Raw genomic sequence first — 13,558 nt, 5'->3', positions numbered from 1 at the left:
TAATGACAATGGGTCCCCGAATGTATTCTATGTATGTTGCCAGGGCATGGTTACTTAGTCAGGTATGCAGAGTGGGTAAGTACACATTGCAATGAATGGATACAAAGGTAAGTATTTTAGGATTTATTTTGAAAACTCTATTGTTAAAAAGAAAATCAGGAACCATGAACAAAACAATGGTTGGGGATTACTTGTGTAGATTCATATAAATCCTAGGTTGCTGTTTGTGTGTTGGCACCCATGTGGTGCGTATGAGTATCTCCATGTGCTCCTCTTGCTGTCCATCTGAAGGCAGTCCCTCCCTCTTCTCTCCAGCAGGTAGGTCTGTGATTTTTTTAATCCCTGGATTTATACAGTGGACTATACAGAAATACAGCTCACTGCTGATTTAATTAAGCCATAAGTTTCTTCAGCGCAGCCAAGGAAGTATTCACTATTAGTTTTGTAAATAACGTGCTGGGTTTTAAAATAGTTTGCATTATTATTCATATTGAATGTCATGCATCCAAACTCCCTCTGCGACACTGGCAATAAAATAAAAGGTGTTAAGACAGATTTTGGATGCCTTGATTGATTATGGGAGAGGTCTTGGATTACTGGTACTGGGGATGTCCTGGCCAGTTGCTCTGACAGCATGTGCTACAGATCTACACCATGCCAGGAGGAAGTGCAAGTCTGAAGCGGACAGACTGGGGAACAGCTGGGACAGGAAATCTATAGCTTCTTCTGCTGAGACAAGACCAGCTGAAGACACAGAAGCACAGAAGTATTAGAATGACTGCACAAGAAGAGTGGAAGACCACAGTCGTCATAAACTACATAAAGAGTAGGGAGGCAGACTGTCACCTAAAAGTTATACCACACTTCTGATTTACTGATATGAAAATATATGAAAGATATATTTAGGGACAATTGAGTATATTTTTCACTATGAGGAACTCTGCTTTGGTTCCTAGCTTTATCCAGGTTACTTAAGAAGGCAGATATTACAGGTTGTGGATTTTTGGAGTGTGAGGGCAGTCGCAAGGTATTTGGCAGTTCACGCTCTCAGGAATCATCTTATCCACCATAATACCAGCTGTCTGTTACTCTCGACCTACATGGATGTCATATGTGATTCACTCAACCTGCTCGCATGTCTATATCTTCTGATCTGTAATATCTTATTTTGCAGACATACAAGTTCTGATTATGACATTTTGATTGTTTGACAACGAGATCTATATTTTTTGGTACAAATCAGTCAACTTGAAATTGTCTCTCTTTGTATCACAGAGCAATTGTGTAGCTGGTGATGGCAATAACATTTTCTCTTGATGGCACTCGGGTATTGCCGTTTTGCATGTACATTCCAAATTCTCATACTTTGGTAATGAGCAACACAGACATGGCAGAAAAGCTTCATGTGCTTTAACAAAGCTAAAAACGAATATAGATGGTCATACAAATGTAATCTGTGCTAGTATGCACAACCCATGTCTGTTGAAGATGTTGCATTGATCTTAAATAGTTTTTAGTGAATTGTTGAGGTTGGTAATATTCCTTGACAATACATATTTAGTCTTTATTGAATTCTCATTAAATGTGTACCCCTGAAGGTAGATGGTGTTAGGACATCACTACACTGTTTTGTGTGCTAGCTTCACAGCTCTACTGTTTTGTGTGCTAGCTTCACAGCTCTACTGTTTTGTGTGCTAGCTTCACAGCTCTACTGTTTTGTGTGCTAGCTTCACAGCTCTACGTTCAGTGGTGAACATATCCAATTGTAGGTGGTTAGTATGAAGATATATAATGTTCAGGCATTATCTTCCTTGACATGGTAAGTTCCAAGTTCAGTTGAACTTTTGGGAAACATTGTTTTTTTTCTTTCGGGCACTTGATAGAGTGGGTCAACTGGTGGGATCTTCAAAGACCAAACAAAGGGAGAAACCAATACAATTTTAGTTTTGTGGAGAAATCTCTGTACCCAGTGACTTTCTACACAGGGTGTCTTTGGACACATCTAGTATCTTTTCTTATCTAATGGGTTGTTGATTGGGTTCCAGTGTTGTAGCTCAGGAACGGATGTAAAATGTTGGTTATGCAGGCACCATTCATATCAGAGAGCACTGTTGCTTAGTACACAGTCAGGCCTGTGAGAATTTAGTCAGCTCATCCTTTCTGATAAGACTGAAGTGTTGAGTCTTGCCGACATTCTTCATGAAAAGGATTATCACCATTTCAACTGATGTTAAGAGGATTGAAATTGCAACGCCAACATGATGGCGATACATTTTTGCCGGAGAATAATGGAGATTTCTAATTTCTAACTTTCTGTTTATATTTATTCAACCCATTGTTGTATGTGTGCATATTGTTGGCTTTTTCAGTGTGTGGAAAGATGTATTTAACCAGGTTTATTTTGTTTCTAATGTCAAGGTATTTATTTCTACATCCAACAAAGTGAGGAGGTCCTGTCTTCAAATCACCAATGTTTTGTGTTTTTTGTATGCATTCTGGTCAGATGCTGTCTGACAGTCGGTCATTAAGTGAATCTAAGTGGGGATATCTTAAACCACCCCAAGATCACATTGAATATTCATACATGTCCTAAATTCTGAATTCTATTTACTTGACATTATGTTTATGATGGTTCACATACTGTTTGTACTTAAGTTTAAAATAAGTTGTTTTATCCTCCGCAGCTCCTGAAAAGGAGAGTGAAGAGGACCAGAGTGAGAAGGAACCAACCCCTCCTGAGAAGAAGTCTCCTGCTTCCACAGCACCGCTCAAAGGAGGAAAGAAGTCTCCTGGCCCCAAAGTATTAAAGCTATACACCAGACGCAATAAACCAGCAACTCCAGTCAGCAGTGCTAAGGCACCAAAGAAACAACCATATCCCACTCCTAGCAAAACAACTAAATCCAAGAAACCACCACCACCCCCTGCTGTCCTGACCCCTTCTGCCCCTGGCTCTCTAGACACCCCACGACATCACGTCACAGGGGCCCTGAGGGTCGGCAAGTCCAGCTTTACCATCCCTAAGAAGCAGGCCCAGCCCCAGCAGAGAGACTCCTTAGGCCGTAGTCCCTCCAGAATCCCATCTACACCAGCCCCCTCCTCCCGACGCCCTGAGCCAGCCACTTTAGCAACTTCCATGATGTGCCCGACGGCTCCGCCAAACAACCAGATGAGACAGAACATCCGCCGCTCGCTCACAGACATCCTATACAAGAGGTGTGTACCCCATAAGTTTATTGGAGAGAATAGTTGGTATTGTTTTGTGAACTTCATGCTACCTAAGGTCATTCATCTGAATGTTTATATTTCTAAAAGAATAAGACTGTTGTAGGCCAATGGGAAATGGATTTGCCTGAAATCTTTATTTATTTTTATTTTTTTAGCTCTAAATGTGAGTTGTATCTCATTGTCCCACCAGGGTGAGTGACAGTGATGATTTGAATATGTCTGAGAACGAGGTGGGAAAACTGGCTGTCAACATTGAGAAAGAGATGTTCAACCTCTGCTTGTGCACGGACAGCAAGTACAAGAACAAGTACAGGGGCCTCATGTTCAACCTGAAGGACCCCAAAAACAAGGTCAGTCCACAGAAACACTGACTTGGGCTCTTTTGGGTCTGCAGAAGAGACTAGTCAAGTGATAAGTTGTGTATGCTAAACCAAATATGCTGAATGTTGGAAAGCCATGTACATTTTAATGACAAACTGTCTTTCTATATTATAGTAATGCGTTGTTGGTATGTGGGTAAATTCACTTACAACATGAATTGATCGTGAGTCATGAATTGGATTTAAATTCATCTGCTGAATATTGGAAGTTATGCTCACTCCAACCCAGATGCGCAGCCTACCAGACCTAGAATTATGTGAATGACAGTGTGTTGTGCCTGTCTCAGGGCCTTTTCTACAGGGTGGTCTGGGGAGAGGTCAGCCCCTTCAGGTTGGTGAGGCTGAGTGCAGATGAGCTGCTCTCCAAAGAGATCTCAGAGTGGAGGAAGCCTGACACTACTGAGGTAAGAGAACATGATAATGGAAACCAATAATTCTATGAACAGAGCAATACTTGGAATTTCATTGATTGTGCAACTAAATATCACTACTAAAGAGACCATATCATTAGCCTTATATTCCCATATATTCGCTACAGACACTAAGTTGATGACCTATGTTGTATCCCATAGGCTCCCAGCGCTAGATCCCAGACAGGGCAGTCCAAATCGAGCCATAGGCAGGATGCTGGCCCCCCTGATGTGGACATGGAGGATGCTCCTCCAATGTCTGATGGAGATGTATGTATCTCTGGCACCTCCCCATCTCCTCGCATGGCATCTGCTGCAGTAAGTGGTAGTTTTGTCTTTCATCTTTATTTTCCCTGCGTAAGACTGAAAACATGCTATGCTGGGTGGCTAACATTTGGGTAATATATTGTGGTTTTACAGTTGAATTATCTTGCCAACCTGTCCTATCCTTCTTTAAACTGTCCCTTTGTCCTACTGAAGCTCATTGCCATCTGCCCCACACCCTTGCGTCACTCAAATCACACCCACTGTGCATAAATGTAGCTATTGTTTTACAGTTGATCTAATGATTCATGTATCAGAACTTTATTGCCATGCAACAAATGGTTGTTGAGAATAATTTTGGTATTCAGGCCCTCATCAGATTTGGCTATGGTTTATGTGCTATTTTGAGAATCCATTGAAGGTCATTTTGTAGATTTGACTGTCTCTCTGGTCTCCTTTTCCAATGTGTTCAGGAACAAGATGAAGCTGGCTCCACTCCCTTCTCTGGCTCAGTTCAGGCTGGGGTGAGGAGTGGCAGTGCCCTGCCAGATATCTTCAGCATGATGCGGGACACCACGGCCGAACACAGGGCCCATCTCTTTGACCTCAACTGCAAAATCTGTACAGGTAATAATGAATGAAAAGAATGAGAGGGTGAAGTGTTTTGATGGTATGTAAGAAACGGTGGCATATGCCCCTCAAAGATCTGAGGAAACATCTTAATTCCTATTACTCCATGCTTCACTTAGTGGATTTGAAGGTTTAAGCAGCCTCTGTCTCCTCTCTTCCAGGCCAGAAGTCTGCAGACGATGAACCAGCAGCCAAGAAGGCCAAACTCTCCAAGAAGCCCGAGGTGAGGCAAGAGGTGAGACGCTTGCCCAGGTCCTCCTCATGTGAAGGTGCCCCGGTCAATTATCCCGGCAGTGAGACACCAGTCCCTGAGCCCCTGCCCTACCATGAGGACGCAAGCATCATGTTGCCTCCACCCCAGACCCCAGCCCCTGTCACTGTACCAGCCGTCTCCTCTGTCAGCATCACCCGCAGAGATCCCCGCATGGCAAGACACAGCTCTGGAGTGACGGTCACCCACTCAGCTCCAGACACCTCCATGGTGGCACCAATCTCAACAGATACCTATTCAAGACCCATTCCAACAGAGTCCTATTCAAGACCTATCCCAGCAGAGCCCGCTCCGGTTGTAGTGATGGAGGTGGTGCCCAAGGGGCCCCTCCCCATGCCCCCGGCTCCTCCACCCTCCATCCCCAGGCCTGTCATGCAAAAAGCTGCCTCGTCAGAGCCTCCTCCAGAGGGTGAGACCGCCATCTTCCTCCATAGTCAGGAGATGATGTGGAAAGGATTCGTCAACATGCACACCGTGGCTAAGTTTGTCACTAAAGCGTACCTGGTCTCAGGAACCTTTGAGCACCTGAAAGAGGTTGGTTATTCATTTGTTTGAAAAACACTTAGGTCAAGGGTAGTTTTTTTTACGTGAGCTAAGAAAAACACATGGTAGAACTAATAACTCAGAGACTGACAACATGACAGCTGTTATATTTTAATCATAGTGAAACTTGAACTCAATTTTGACCAGAATACATGTATTACTTGTTTCATCTGGTTGGGAATAGGTGTGGTAATAATGTCATCAGAGTTCAACACAAAGGTGACATTGTTAATCCTGTACAGGATCTACCTGACACCATCCACATCGGAGGCCGAATCTCCCCCAGCACCGTGTGGGACTATGTGGGGAAACTAAAAACGTCACTGTCCAAGGTAAAGCTGTTCACCATGAGATATTTATAAGCAACCTACTTCCTGGTTGAGGACCCTAAGGTCATACCTCTCTCTTTGGGTTTGCCCTGTCCCCAGGAGCTGTGTCTGATCCGGTTCCATCCAGCCACAGAGGAGGAGGAGGTGGCCTATGTCTCTCTCTTCTCTTATTTCAGTAGCAGGAAGCGCTTTGGAGTTGTCGCCAACAACAACCGCCGCATCAAAGACCTATACCTCATCCCCCTGAGCTCCAAGGACCCTCTGCCCTCCAAACTGTTACCCTTCGATGGGCCAGGTAAGCATCTGCAGGGAGACACAGAGGCCTCTGATAACCCACACACTGGTTCCAATATGATGTGTCAATATACCTGAACATATAATTAAGTTAGTAAAGATGTCAGTCTATAGTTTATTTCTGAGTGGTAAGTATCTTCAGGGTTTAGTTAGTTAGTTTTCTTCTGTGTGAAATGAGAGCTTGTTTCATGAAGTTGATTTATGATATACACTGTAGGGGGCGATCATGCACTTTTGTTGTTGCCTTCCTCCATGAACATCCCTCTGTACTTTTTCTGTGCGCTCTCTGTACTTTGTGTATATGATCTTGTATCACATGTCTGTCTTAAATAAAGGATGTTGTGCATCACAGGTTGGTGCCACCTTAGATGTCAGTCTCAGCCTGTTGTTTTTAAGGCTCACCTTTTATTCTGCACTGTAGATACTCCAGTGAAAAATGTTTGGGTAATGATGTTGTTTCTGAAAATGACATCTGCCACAGTATGTTACATTTAAAGTGTTCTACACTGCAACTTGGTGTACTGCATTAGTGGATCTCCAGTACTTACATGTCATAACTGAAGCGGCAGCACCTGACCTGCACCTAGCCCATCCCATACCACAAACTGAATGCCTGGGGAGCCATGGTAAGTTATCCTGAGAGAGGTCCAGCTCAGTGAGCCTTGGACAGAGATTGGCCCACTTATGCTGCTGTTTTCAAGAAGATTAAGGACAAGAATAATCTATCGCTTTCAACCACTTGTCAGACTGAATTTAAGAATCAAGAAACACACATCCATTTAGTTTGTCAGCAGAGGTTGGGTTGGTATGTGTTATTAAAAACGTAAGCTGAGTGCAATGCACTGTACAACAAATATTTTGTATTTTTTATATGGCATCGTAAAGAATGTGTAAATGTCCACTTATTTACAAGTGACTTCATGAGAATGCATACTAATGAAAAGCTTTTTGAAACTGGTGAATGTGAGTGTTTGTGTAACTTTGAAGGGTGATGAGGTTGTTTGATCAAACAGGAACATGTAGTTTAATGCAGTGCACAGACAGTCACATTTCTCAAAGTATGATGAGAAGTTTGACTGCTCAGCATTGTGATGATTCTTACTACTTTTATAAAGGTTGTCTGTGTTCTACAATTCTTTTTTTGTATTCTTTTGACACATTCATATTACATTTAATGGTTATACTTTTACCTGATTATACAGGTGGCATTGTTTGCTCATGTTATTGATTGTTTGAACAATTCAAAATGGAAAGTGAAGACCACAGCTTGACTTTAAATCAACACTTTTTTGTGATCTGTTTTTGAAATCCTATGTTGCTGTCATATTAGGGGGTGTTTGAAATAAGCTATCGTTTCACTTCAAACACATCTGTGTCTCTGGAAATGTTTCTTAATTCTAGTTAAGATATGCAGTATACAAGTATGTGAGTGGATACATATGTTCTAGAATGTTTTTTATTCCATTTTCATTATTTTACCTTTCTGTCTTGTAGGTCTTGAGCCAGCGCGCCCTAACCTCCTCCTCGGCTTGGTGATCTGTCAGAAGGAGAAGAAGCGTGCTGTAGCCTCCTTTGAGACCGAAGAGAAGCGTTCCATGACCCAAATCAGAGACCTAGATGACACAGGCCTTCCAAAACCAACCTCAGCCATCAAGGCTGAAGTGAAAGCAGAGAAAGCCTTGCGGTACACCCAAGATCTTCCCTTCAACACATCCCCCCCAGGTACACCTCCCCTTCTCAGCTCCTCAGAGACCTCATCCACTTCCATGGCAGCCTCATCAGTGCTGTCCTTCCTGTCTTCTGTCAAAGCCCCTGCTACAGGCAGAGAGTCACCTTCCTCCAGCTCTGCTGCATCCTCTGCTACCAATGCCACCCCCCTTCAGACCATCCTGAAGACTTTGTTTGGGAACAAGATGCATGACTCTGAGGCCTCCATGTCCCCTTCTGAGCATGGTGCTGTTGACGTCTCAGCTGGCCCCGCTACTCTGCTTGATCCCATCGTTCAGCAGTTTGGACAGATTTCTAAGAAGAAGCAGGTGGATGAGGATGACCGACCATATGACCCAGAGGAAGAGTATGACCCAGGTATGGGCTATGGAGCACCCCAGAAGTTAGTTAAAGAACCTGAGGTCATCAAGCAGCCAGAGGCTACGGATCTGGACGATGTGGCCTATGATCCGGAGGATGACACCATCTTTGAGGAGGTCAGGACTGATGTCCCTGGTCAAGCCAGGGCCGCACCTGGAGGTCTGACCGAACAGCAGAAAATGCTGGAGGATCTCAACAAACAGATTGAGGAGCAGAAACGTCAGCTTGAGGAGCAGGAGGAATCCATCTACCAACCAGGGTCAACCACAGGGACATCAGCTGCCTCGTTCTCAGTCATTGACAGCTTGATCTCTCAGCCATCCCTACTGGCCAACAGTCAGCTTCTGCAGCTGGGAAAAAAGGTTGATGAGTTGATGAAATCCTCCTCTGCTGCCGCTCCTTTGATTAACCAGAGAAGGGACCCAAGGCAGAGCAGGGACCCCAGGCCGAGCAGAGACCCAAGGAGGCTAACCTCAGACTCAATAGAAAAAGAAGAGACAACTCTTCCTGCTCCTGTCACAGCCACCACGCAACCACCACAGACTGATGTCCAAGAACCAGAAACACCACTGTCCCAAGAAGAGGTTATAACAGAATCTCTTCCCTTCCTGGAATCAGACACAACAGGGGAGTCCATTCCCCTGTTAGGTGAGAGTGTAGAACCTGATATGGAGGTCAATTACGTGGAGAAACTAACTGTGGAATCGGAGGAAGTTGACCCAACCAAGAGTGACTTTGACAAATACAGTATTTGGCCAAATGCAGCCAGCATTTTAAAAACAGGAGAGATTTCTAATTCTGAGCAGAACAGTCAAGAGTCTACGTCCTCTGGCTACTTCAAGATGTCCGCAAACAGCTCCTCAGCTTCACCTACAATTCATGTACTGTCTCAGAATGTCACCCAGGATAGCTCCACCCTGATGGACACCCAATCCTCCCACATGTTACACATGGAAACATCAGGCTACATGGACTATGGAGCTCCTCCTGACGTTGCTCCAACAGCCACCTTCCCACCCCACCTTGGACCCCCACCGATGCAGGGTCCACCTCCAATGCTTGGGCCACCACCCATGCAGAGTATTCCTTCCTTGTCAGGCTCTCTTCCTATGCAGAGACCTCTACCCATACCGGTTCCTTCACCCATGCAAGTGGAGAGTGACCAGTCTCAGTACTCTCAGTATGGGCCAACTCCTGCTGCTTACCCTCCCTATCAGAACCAGTGGGGTGGCTCTCAGCAGCAGTATGAGGCACCCCATGGACCTCCACTCCAGACCATGATGCAACCCAGAGGACCCCCTCCATTCCAACCGATGGGCCAGAGAGCTCCACCTCCCCAGATGTTCAATGCACCCATGGGTTCCCTGGCTCCACGGCACATGGGGCAACAAGGCCCACCTCCAGGCCAGTTCATGGAGGGCCATGGCCTTCCCCCACCTACTTTTGATGGGCAAAATGGTTTAGCTCCAGCAAGGTTCACTGGACCCCCTCCTCCATTCAACTTCCCTGGACCCAGAGGCCCCCCTCCTCCCTTCACAGGTCCTCCCCCAGGCCACTTTGACAGCAGAGGACCCCCTCCATCGCACTTCCCCGGACCCAGAGGTCCTCCGCCTTCTCATTTTGGCGATCATGGGTCCCAAGCACCCATGATCGACCCACCAAGAGGCCCTGTAGACCAGTACAACAATGCCAGTGTTGGTTCCTACCAGCAGAGCATGGACCATCACCAGGGTCAGACCCCTCCACACATGTACAAAGACAACCAGGCTCCCCACCAGGCCCCTCTTACAGAGGACCTCCACACTACCAGTATGAGGGGCGGAGAGGCGCGCCTCCCAGTGGAGATGTGGGTGAACAGCATTTCCATCCACCTAACCAGTTTCGGGGATCTAGAGCACCCTCCCCACCACCACACAGGGGATCTTATGATGACCAGAGACAAGACCACCAGGGGGGCCCACCTCAGCATTTCGGAGGACCTGACCGGTTTCGCCTTGACAATCCAGTAGACTTAAGACCAACCCGCCACAGTGGGCCACTGCTCCCGACCCCTCCAGAGGGCCCCATACCTCTACCAAACCGCATGAGGGGCCACAGCCCAGAGTCCCACAGGGATGACCACTGGCGACGACACTCGCCTGACATGAGAAGGAGCAGCTCCACCAGAGAGGGCTCAGAGCCCCGCGGTGGAGAGAGTGCCAGTCGGTTTGAGGGTGGCCACAAAGACCGGGAGCCAATCCCTGTTTCCTCTGGGCTGTCGGAAAGGCAGAAGGATCTGTCTGAGGACCGCAGGAGGGAGAGGGACCGTGAGGGGCCCCATGGGGCCAGGCCATGGGACAGGAGCCAGAGCAAGCGCTGGAGCCGGGAGAGGGACAGAGGCAGGGAGAGAGACCGAGGAGAGAGGGAACGCAGCCGGGAGAGAGACCGCAGCAGAGGGAGGGCGGGAGAGCGGCACAGGGCTCCAGAGGGAGATGGGCACAGGGCTCCAGAGGGAGATGGGCACAGGGCTCCAGAGGGAGACGGGCACAGGGCTCCAGAGGGAGACGGGCACAGGGCTCCAGAGGGAGACGGGCACAGGGCTCCAGAGGGAGACGGGCACAGGGCTCCAGAGGGAGACGGGCACAGGGCTCCAGAGGGAGAGCGGCACAGGGCTCCAGGGGGAGAGCGGCACAGGGCTCCAGGTGGAGAGCGGCACAGGGCTCCAGGGGGAGAGCGGCACAGGGCTCCAGGGGGAGACGGGCACAGGGCTCCAGGGGGAGACGGGCACAGGGCTCCAGAGGGAGACGGGCACAGGGCTCCAGAGGGAGACGGGCACAGGGCTCCAGAGGGAGAGCGGCACAGGGCTCCAGAGGGAGAGCGGCACAGGGCTCCAGAGGGAGAGCGGCACAGGGCTCCAGAGGGAGAGCGGCACAGGGCTCCAGAGGGAGACGGGCACAGGGCTCCAGAGACAGACAAGAGGAAGGACAAGGAGAGAGACCGTGACCGAGAAAGGGACAGAGTTAGGGGGAGAGAGCCTGACAGGAGAGACTACGACCGAGAGAGAGCCAGGAACAGAGACCGAGAGAGAGACAGAGAAAGGAAAAGAGAAGGGACCAGGAGCAGAGACCGGGACAGAGGCAGGGAGAGAGAGCCTGACAGGAGAGAAAACGACAGAGACAGAGCACGGGACCGAGAAAGGGACAAAGACCGAGACCGCCGGGACAGGAGCAAGAGCAAAGAAAAGAGAGAAGACAAAAAAGAATCAAACAAATCTTATGTCCCAAAGGAGAATGATAAACCTGCAGAGGTGGAAAGTGATAAAAACACATCATAATGTCTTACTTCTGTGGACCACTTTTCTCTGTGGTAACTCAATCACCCTGTGACTTTCACTTTCAGCATCATAACTGTACATGTAAATAGACATTATTGTGAATGCTCTTGTAGTTGAAAGGTCTACACATTTTGTATTCCTTTTGCCATTTTATACATTTTAACACATTTAAAGGAACTAATTGTGTGGTCTTAAGTATGATCCCATCTACCTTTCTCCTGTCAAAGTACCTTCACATGGTACAATAATCACATGAAAGTAACTTCCTTCCTTGTAATGTAGATATGAATGTATTTGTGTATATACTGGTATGTTTTTAATCACATTTTTCTAAGTAGAGAAATTATAAGCCATATATCTGGAGTGGATAATGTGAGAATTGAGGAAACACATTGATTGCTATAGTCTAACGTATATGACAGTATGTGCTTATATGTTCATCAGTCAAGCACTGAAGGGTTGTATCTATAGTATTGCTAATTACAGTTAACAGTTGAAATGTCCTGATTTTGTTTAAACTTGGCCAATTAAACCTACTTTGACTACATATCTCTTTGTCATTAATGGGTATTGTCTAACAGATTATTTTATTGATTTGAGTTGCATGTAAATCAATGTCTGGTACATCCACTTCAGGACAATTGCCCTGAGCCTTGGCTTGCTACCTGCTACTCACACCAAATTGCCCTGAGCCTTGGCTTGCTACCTGCTACTCACACCAAATTGCCCTGAGCCTTGGCTTGCTACCTGCTACTCACACCAAATTGAGTTCGATCCAATCCAACATTTGGATGCACATGTGTGATCTGGAGGCATGTAACCAAAAGCAGTTTTCATGTAATCAGACAAACAAAAGCAATGTAGATTGGCCAATGATTGACTTAGTGAACAGAGAATGTACAGAATGTACATTATGCCTATTACATTTTCCTAAATATTTTTTTAGAGGATTCCAGTATAATTATTCCAGAATATTGAGAACAGGAAGATGTCTGACTTACACCTCACCTCAGAGGCCGAAAAGAGAGATTTCGAAAATATGGGCTCAGTTTATACATCATTCACAATTCTAAAATGGCAGGCACATACTTTTTAAGGCACCTGCAGCCTAGTTTAAACAGAATATATGTGATATCTCTTAAAGGGCAATTCTGACACTTTTCAACCTTATCTCCAGCGTCTACATATCTAAAAACAGTGCATTTCTATGGTATGTGGTTAAAAAAGGCTTCTGACTCACAGGGTAGGATTAAAAGTTAAAAAGTGATTTGAAAAACCCGCATAGTTTCCAGCCCATGGGAGGGTATTTTCTTGCTCCCTACGTCACCGCAAATGTCATAGTGTTTGAAAACCAGTTTTTAAAATGTTTTAACTTTTCATGTCATCGGGTAGGGCCTGGTTTCCCGATAGCGATTGAATTTAGGTTTACAAGTGTTTTAATGCTGTATCTTGCCTACAACGGACAAAGATGCATCACACGTTTCCCAAAACCCCATGCAGTAAGAACGTTTTGCAGTAAGAACGTTCGCTAGTGGTCTTTGGAGCATGTGTCGATACTGATAGGATCGAAAGAAAGGCAGCGCTCTTTTTATACGTTGCTTGTGTGTTAATTGCAAAAACATTGACAACGTTGTATTTGTAGTCAACTTTGTTCTGAAATTGACGGATAAACCATTTGTTTCTATGTTTAGTGGAGATCTCTGTATAAATTGACGCGGGAGGGTAAAAAAGCATTAGCGACGCACTTAACGTTAGCTGTTCTACGGGTGGTCTGAGGCAGAAGTTAGATTACAACCGTTTTTAAGTGC

At 46.1% G+C, this 13,558-nt stretch overlaps 1 protein-coding gene across 1 annotated transcript in view; it reads left to right on the top strand.

Moving 5' to 3' along the window:
* LOC115143354 (death-inducer obliterator 1-like) overlaps positions 1-12,297 on the top strand; it is a 33,419-nt gene extending 21,122 nt beyond the window's left edge. The window contains 10 exon segments of the mRNA XM_029683676.2: positions 2,685-3,216; positions 3,419-3,578; positions 3,896-4,012; positions 4,181-4,336; positions 4,756-4,909; positions 5,074-5,717; positions 5,969-6,058; positions 6,155-6,350; positions 7,844-10,198; positions 10,201-12,297. Coding sequence (XP_029539536.2) covers positions 2,685-3,216; positions 3,419-3,578; positions 3,896-4,012; positions 4,181-4,336; positions 4,756-4,909; positions 5,074-5,717; positions 5,969-6,058; positions 6,155-6,350; positions 7,844-10,198; positions 10,201-11,750 — 5,954 coding nt within the window. The 3' untranslated portion in view covers positions 11,751-12,297.
* Positions 12,298-13,558: the final 1,261 nt, after the last annotated feature.

The sequence above is a fragment of the Oncorhynchus nerka genome, linkage group LG15 (assembly GCF_034236695.1).
Source record: "Oncorhynchus nerka isolate Pitt River linkage group LG15, Oner_Uvic_2.0, whole genome shotgun sequence".
NCBI classification, from domain to species: domain Eukaryota; kingdom Metazoa; phylum Chordata; class Actinopteri; order Salmoniformes; family Salmonidae; genus Oncorhynchus; species Oncorhynchus nerka.
Note: the sequence above shows the minus strand (reverse complement) of the source record. Positions and strands in the feature narration are given on the sequence as shown.